Source organism: Chiloscyllium plagiosum, chromosome 32, assembly GCF_004010195.1.
Source record: "Chiloscyllium plagiosum isolate BGI_BamShark_2017 chromosome 32, ASM401019v2, whole genome shotgun sequence".
NCBI lineage: Eukaryota > Metazoa > Chordata > Chondrichthyes > Orectolobiformes > Hemiscylliidae > Chiloscyllium > Chiloscyllium plagiosum.
The window spans coordinates 3,824,417-3,832,889 of record NC_057741.1 but is presented as its reverse complement, the minus strand read 5'-3'; the positions used below and the strand labels follow the sequence as shown (position 1 = coordinate 3,832,889).

The 8,473-nt window shown below is 41.0% G+C and overlaps 1 protein-coding gene across 3 annotated transcripts in view; it reads left to right on the top strand.

Moving 5' to 3' along the window:
• The window catches only part of bbs7 (Bardet-Biedl syndrome 7), a 59,967-nt gene that overhangs the window by 13,525 nt on the left and 37,969 nt on the right, over positions 1–8,473 (top strand). For all 3 annotated transcript variants that reach the window (XM_043674029.1, XM_043674030.1, XM_043674031.1), the window contains 2 exons: positions 6,524–6,710; positions 7,749–7,821. In XM_043674029.1, the coding sequence (XP_043529964.1) occupies positions 6,524–6,710; positions 7,749–7,821 (260 nt within the window). The remainder of the gene's footprint in view (positions 1–6,523; positions 6,711–7,748; positions 7,822–8,473) is intronic.

Genomic DNA, 8,473 nt, shown 5'->3' with positions numbered 1-8,473 from the left:
TCCCTAGAGTAGTAGGGATATTCCAGGTAACTACAGACCAGTGAGCCTGACGTCAGTGGTAGGAAAGTTGCTAGAGAGGTACTGAGGGATAAAATCTATTTGTATTTGGAAAAGAATGGGCTTATTAGTGGTAGGCAACATGGTTTTGTGCAGGGTAGATCGTGCCTTTAATAGAGTTCTTTGAGGAAGTGGCCAAGTTGATAGATGAAGGAAGGGCTGTAGATGTCATATACATGGATTTTGGTAAGGCGTTTGATAAGGTTCCCCATAGTAAACTAATAGAGAAAGTTGCAGGGTGTTCTAGCTAGGTGGATAAAGAACTGGTTAAGCAAAGGAGACAGAGTGGTAGTTGAAAGGAGTTTCTCGAAATGGAGAAAGGTGACCAGCGGTGTTCCACAAGGCTCAGTGCTGGGGCCACTGTTATTTGTGATGTACATAAATAGTCTGGAAGAGGGCATTGTTGGTCTGATCAGTAAGTTTGCAGATGATACGAATATTGGTGGAGTAGTAGAAAGCATAGGGGACTGTCATAGTCATGGATAGAGTCATAGAGATGTACAGCATGGAAACAGACCCTTCGGTCCAACCCGTCCATGCTGACCAGATATCCCAACCCAATCTAGTCCCACCTGCCAGCACCCGGCCCATATCCCTCCAAACCCTTCCTATTCATATACCCATCCAAATGCCTCTTAAATGTTGCAATTGTACCAGCCGCCACGACTTCCTCTGGCAGCTCATTCCATACATGTACCACTCTCTGTGTGAAACAGTTGCCCCGTAGTTCTCTTTTATATCTTTCCCCTCTCACCCTAAACCTATGCCCTCTAGTTCTGGACTCTCCGACCCCAGGGAAAAGACTTTGCCTATTTACCCTATCCATGCCCCTCATAATTTTGTAAACCTCTAAGGTCACCCCTCACCTCCGACTCCAGGGAAAACAGCCCCAGCCTGTTCAGCCTCTCCCTATAGCTCTAATCATCCAACCCTGGCAACATCCTTGTGAATGTTTTCTGAACCCTTTCAAGTTTCACAACATCTTTCTGATAGGAAGGAGACCAGAATTGCAAACAATATTCCAACAGTGGCCTAACCACTGTCCTGTACAGCCGCAACATGACCTCTCAACTCCTGTACTCAATATTCTGACCAATAAAGGAAAGCATACCAAATGCCTTCTTCACTATCCTATCAACCTGCGACACCACTTTCAAGGAGCTATGAACCTGCACTCCAAGGTCTCTTTGTTCAGCAACACTCCCTAGGACCTTACCATTAAGTGTATAAGTCCTGCTAAGAATAGCTTTCTCAAAATGCAGCACCTTGCATATATCTGAATTAAACTCCATCAGCCACTTCTCAGCCCATTGGCCCATCTGGTCAAGATCCTGTTGTAATCTGAGGTAACCCTCTTCGCTGTCCACTATACCTTCAATTTTGGTGTCATCTGCAAACTTACTAACTCTACCTCTTATGCTCACATCCAAATTTATGTAAATGACAGAAAAATAGAGGACCCAGTACCAATCCTTGTGGCACTGCACTGGTCACAGGCCTCCAGTCTTAAAAACAACACTCCACCACCACCCTCTGTCTTCTACCTTTGAGCCAGTTCTGTATTCAAATGGCTAGTTCTGTCTGTATTCCATGAGATCTAGCCTTGCTAATCAGTCTCCAATGGGGACCTTGTCGAACGCCTTACTGAAGTCCATATAGATCACATCTACCGCTCTGCCCTCATCAATCCTCTTTGTTACTTCTTCAAAAAACTCAATCAAGTTTGTGAGACATGATTTCCCATGCACAAAGCCATGTTGACTATCCCTAATCAGTCCTTGCCTTTCCAAGTACATGTACATCCTGTCCTTCAGGATTCCCTCCAACAACTTGCCCACCACCGACGTCAGGCTCACTGGTCTATAGTTCTTTGGCTTGTCCTTACCACCCTTCTTAAACAGTGACACCACGTTTGCCAACCTCCAGTTTTCCGGTACCTCACCTGTGACTATTGATGATACAAATATCTCAGCAAGAGGCCCAGCAATAACCTCTCTAGCTTCCCACAGAGTTCTAAGGAACACCTGATCAGGTCGCGGGGATTTATCCACCTTTACCCGTTTCAAGACATCCAGCACTTCCTTCTCTGTAATATGGATATTTTGCAAGATGTCACCATCTATTTCCCTACAGTCTATATCTTCCATATCCTTTTCCACAGTAAATACTGATGCAAAATGCTCATTTAGTATCTCCCCCATTTTCTGCAGCTTGACACAAAGGCTGCCTTGCTGATCTTTGAGGGGCCCTTAAAACTCTTTGGACGCTCCTTAATTCCATTTGCCAAAGCTATCTCATGTCCCCTTTTTGCCCTCCTGATTTCCCTCTTAAGTATACTCCTACTTTCTTTATACTCTTCTAAGGATTCACTCGAACTATCCTGTCTATACCTTACATATCCTTCCTTCTTTTTCTTAACCAAATCTTCAATTTCTTTAGTCATCCAGCATTCCCTATACCTACCAGCCTTTCCTTTCACCCTAACAGGAATATACTTTCTCTGGATTCTCGTTACTCATTTCTGAAAGCTTCCCATTTTCCAGTCGTCCCTTTACCTTCGAACATCTGTCCCCAATCAGCTTTCGAAAATTCTTGCCTAATACCGCCAAAATTGGCCTTTCTCCAATTTAGAACTTCAACTTTTAGGTCTGGTCTATCCTTTTCCATCATTATTTTAAATCTAATAGAATTATGGTCGCTGGCCCCAAAGTGCTCCCCCACTGACACCTCAGTCACCTGCCCTGCCTTATTTCCCAAGAGTAGGTTAAGTTTTGCACCTTCTCTAGTAAGTACATCCACGTGCTGAATCAGAAAATTATCTTGTACACACTTAAGAAATTCCTCTCCATCTAAACCCTTAACACTATGGCAGTCCCAGTCTATGTTTGGAAAGTTAAAATCCCCTACCATAACCATTCTATTATTCTTACAGATAACTGAGATCTCCTTACAAGTTTGTTTCTCAATTTTCCTCTGACTATTAGGGGGTCTATAATACAATCCCAATAATGTGATAATCCCTTTCTTATTTCTCAGTTCCACCCAAATAACTTCCCTGGATGTATTTCTGGAAATATCCTCCCTCAACACAGCTGTAATGCTATTACTACTCTCGAGGACCTCCTTTTTAAATTCCTGCTAACTCTCTGTAATCTCCCTTCAGAATCTCAACCTTTTGCCTTCCAATGTCATTGGTTCCAATGTGGACAATGACCTCTTGCTGGCCCCTCTCCCCTATTAGAACATTCTGCACCCTCTCTGAGACATCCTTGATCCTGACACCAGGTAAGCAACACACCATTCCGCTTTTTTGCTGCTGGCCACAGAAACATCTCTGTACCTCGGACTAGAGAATACCCTAACACAATTGATCCCTTGAACCCAGCATATCCCTCATTACATTAGAGCCAGTCTCAATACCAGAAACTTGGCTGTTCGTGCTACGTTCCCTGAGAATCCATCACCCCTTACATTTTCCAAAACAGCATACTTGTTTGAAATGGGTATATCCACAAAAGACTCCTGCACTAGCCGCCTACCTCTCTTACTTTTCCTGGAGTTAACCCATCTATGTGACTGTATCTGAGACTTCCCCCCCTTCCTATAACTGCCATCCATCACACAATGTTGCTGTTGCAAATTCTTCATTGCTTCTAACTTCCTCTCCAACTGATCCATTCGATCTGGTAAGATTTGTAGCCAACAGCATTTATGGCAGATATATTCCGCAGTAACCCTTAAACTCTTTTTAAACTCCCACATCCGACAAGAAGTACATATCACTCTATTAAAGGCCATTTTTGCTCCTTCACAATCTACAGACCCAGAAAATAACACCGTCTTATTCCTCTACAAACACTGCACCAGGTTAAATTAATAGTTATGACTTATATTTTAAGTTTAATCAAGAGACATATCTCCAAAAACATATAATCAAGAAAGAACCCACTCTACTCACTACTGCCAATTCTCTGTAGGCCACACTTAAAAACAACGATTAACTTATTTGATTCTGTGCTGTGAACTTCGCCCAAACAGGTTCCTCCAAGATTAGTTATGAATTTCACTGTTTGTTAATTTTCCCAGATGCACTCCAATCTCCAGTGATACATGAATTCAAACAGCAAAGGCAGTAACTGTGCAGGTTTCTCTCTCTTGCTCTCTATCTCTCCTGCAATGGCCTCACCATGTGCTTCCTTTGTCTGCTCTTCTCCCGTTTAAAAATGCTGTTGTTTTGACTTTTTTTTTCCAAAGTTTCAAAACAATGCAACAGCATATAAAACAGTAATTACTGCTCCTGGAATTCGAGGAACTCACCTCCAGCACCTAAAATACCTCAAAAAAAAGATCAGCTGTTACAGCCAGAAATTGTCCCCATCCTCCGTCTTGAATCAAAGAATACAGGAGAATATAGATAGACTGGAGAGTTGGACGGAGAAGTGGCAGATGGAGTTCAATCCAGGCAAATGTGAGGTGATGCATTTTGGAAGATCCAATACTAGAGCGAACTGTACTGTAAATGGAAGAGCCTTGGAAAAAGTTGATGAGCAGAGAGATCTGGGAGTTCAGATCCATTGTAACCTGAAAGTGGCTGCACAGGCGGATGGAGTGGTCAAGAAGGCATATGGTATGGTTGCCTTCATCGGTTGTGGTATTGAGTAATAAGAGCTGGCAGGTCATGTTAAAATTGTACATTACTTTGGTTCGGCCCCACATTTAGAGTACTGTGTACAGTTCTGGTCACCACATTACCAAAAGGATGTGGATACTTTGGAGAGGGTGCAGAGAAGGCTTATGAGGATGTTGCCTGGTGTGCAAGGTTGTAGCTATGAGGAGAGGTTAGGATTGTTTTCATTCGAAAAATAGAGATTGAGCAGGGACGTGATTGAGGTCTACAAAATCATGAAGGGTATAGAGAGGGTGGATAGAGATAAGCTTTTTCCCAGGGTGAGGAATTCAATAATGAGAGGTCACGTGTTCAAGGTGAGAGGTGAAAAGTTTAAGGGGGATACATGCGGCAAGTATTTTATACAGAGGGTGGTAGGTGCCTGGAACAAGTTGCCGGTAGAGGCAGGCACGGTAGTTTCATTTAAGGTGCGTCTAGGTAGATGCATGAGTAGGTGGGAAGCAGAGGGATACAGACCTTTAGGAATTGGGCAATAGGTTTACACAATGGATTTGGATCAGCACAGGCTTGGAGGGCTGAAGGGCCTGTTCCTGGGCTGTATATTTTCTTCCTTTGAAACTATAGAGAGTTGTGAACACAGCCCAGTCCATCACACAAACCAGCCTCTGTCCATTGACTTCATCTGTACTTCCTGCTGAATCAGGAAAGCAACCAACATAATCAAAGACCCCTCCCACTCTGGATATACCCTCTTCCACTCTCGTCAACCCTCTCCCATTGGGCAGATTTATAAAAGGTTGAAAACACTTATGAACAGATTCAAGAACAGCTTTTTCCTTGCAGGTTTCAGACTTTTGAATGGACTTCTTAAATGTTACTGTTGATCTCTTTCTGCACTTTCTTGGCAGTTGTAACCCTGTATCCTGTATTCTGTTCTGTTATTCTGATGCACTTGTGTAGTACAATTTGCCTGTAAAGCACATAAGACAATACTTTTCACTGTACCTCAGTACACATGACAGTAATAAATCAAATCAAAACAAAAGTAAATCAATGTAGTATGGCCAATCCACCTAACCTGCATATCTTTGGACTGTGGGAGGAAACCAGAACACCCACTGGAATTCCACATAAACACGGGGAGAACATGCAAACCCCACATAAACAGTCACCTGAGGGTGGAATTGAACTCAGGTCCCTGCTTCTGCCTCACATGGTGACATTGACCTGACAACTGGAAGACTGTCACTGATAGTTGTGACTGGTGGACAACGTTTTGAGGGAAATTGGAGGAAGAAGTAGAAATTGAAAAATCAACTGTAGTGATTGTTACAAGGTCAGCCAGGTGGACTTCTTACAATATGAGCTTCTTGACTGGGGCTGTTAATCTGGTCCAATCAGGAAGCTCTGGCTGACAGATTAAAAATAGGAGTATCAAACATCCTGTCGCTCTGAGGAAGCTGGATCAGTGTCAAGGAATTTCCACATGTATGTAAAGGGTGACTTAGTGACGGGATACCAGCATCTTAAGTTAATTCAAATCAACTAAGGAAAAGGCTCAGAGAAGCAGACCAGCAAACTCTTCAGCATCTTTGCCAAGCAAATGCAGTACAAACTTCCATGTGGGGATCAAGTGCCACTCCAATTGATGCTTAACACAGTTTGCGCTGAGGTGGTCAACACTATCGTCTGGCCAGTCAAAAGGCTGCCAGTTTGCAGCATAATATGACATTTTCTTTAATTAATTCCATTGAAAATGTACTTGTGTGTTTTTGAATAGCCTTTTCACTTGCATCATATATATTCAGAAAATTCTCACTGAATATTGATTCCTTATAGGTACGTGTCTGGTGCAGACCTTTTCTTGTGTGCAAACTATATCTATAATCACTACTGTGACTGTAAAGATCAGGACTATTACCTTTCCAGTGACAAGATCAATGATATAATCTGCTTACCAGTGGAAAAAATAGGTCACATTACACCAATACTAGCCTGCCAAGATCGGGTGCTCAGAGTTTTGAAGGTAAAGCAACAGATTTGTTATTGTATACTTTTTGACTATTTGCCAACAAATTACATTTGGGAAGATCATTGGTTTTGATGTGAAACATATTGCATAAATTTAGAAAAAAAAATTGAGGCGACTAGTTGGGAAAATAAAATGAGTTAAGTTCTGATATTGTTTAACTATTGATTGTAAATGATGACCAATTGTTTAGCATGCCTTTGTGTATGAGAGGCTCTTTATGTCTGCTATATTGAGAGATCTCTCGTTCTGGATGCAGCAGGATATTCTCACAGATCTTCCCTCTATCAATAAACAAGATAGCGATGGACAGTCAAATTTAACATGGAAAATGGAGAACTAGGCTTTGAAGAAACAAGTTAAGATATGACTTGTTTGTCAGTTAATGAGCTAGTAATGAGAGTGTAAATAGTGTGAAATATAATGGATTCATAATTGGATATGGCTAGAAGAGCTTCGTGGATTCATTGCTATTGAGCTGCAGAGAGAGAGAGAAATTGTGTACCAGTATATGATGAAGCTATCTCTCTTAAGAACAGGCTGTCTGAGCTGAGTAAAATAAGATTGTTAATGTAGAAATGAGTAACACTATTGTTGTAGAAATTTGGTTTAAAGACTTTTACATAACGCTATAGTTTAAAGTTAGTGATAGGATCTTAGCTTGGATGTGGATGAATAATGAAAAAGTCATAAAGGGAAAAATAGCTGGAGTAACCCTGAATATTTGAGTTGAGGAAGAAGTTGGAAAATAGCAAAAGGTTTGTTTGTAGGATTAGTTTTAGGTTACTTAAATAAAAATCATGTTCAGAGATGATGGGTTGAATGGCCTTGTGATGTAAACCTTAATGGCCCAGTGATTCATTTAAGTATCTTCCAGTAATAGGTTTTTAATCTCTTTGCTTCTTAAACATTGGCATATTAATTTTTTTTTAAATTGGTCAGTGGAAATATAAGTTGGTGCATTTCTGACATTTAAAGTTGTCTCTGATTATATCATGTTTAGCATATTTGACAGCTTTGCTGTGTTTTAACCAGGGATCTGATCTGTCGTATGAAGTGGAGGTTCCTGGAGCACCTAAAGTCCTAGCATTACACAATGGAAATGGAGGCAAGTATGAAGTTGGTGTTGTATGTAGGATTATTACTGTGATTTATTTGGCAACAATTGGTCATGCATTGAAAGATCAACTATGATCCGGAGTAAAATGATCATTTCCAAAATGCTTCGTGTTGCAGGAAATGATGGCAGCTTGTTTTCATGCAAATTCAGTGTATGGTGCTGCTACAGCACCATCTTCATCATTCACATTTTATTATCAAAATCCTTTTGCTTTGCTAACAAGAGAGGACAGGCAAAACCATGATCTTAGCCATAATATTTCCCTGCAGCACATTCAACTAAGTAATGCTGTAAGGAAGCAACTTGCATTTGTGTAATTTCCAGTATTGAATGTTACTAAATACAGAATTCCCAAATTCATGCTGGCAATAAAGCAATGTGAATACCATGTGGGCGCAAATGATTTGTCTTCCTGTTGCTTTAGTTACCATTTAATCTTCAAGTAAAGTGATAAATATCAGCAGTAAACCATTTTTGTGAAGAAAATAGGGGGGAAAAATCAAATTGGCAAGCAATGATAAGTCCTTGTAGTAGCATGATCATTGCTCATCATAATCTTGTTTGACCAGAATAGTTGACGTGCACTTTTTTCCAACAGCATCTCTTTTGATTGTTTCATTGAAAAGACGTTTTATTTGTA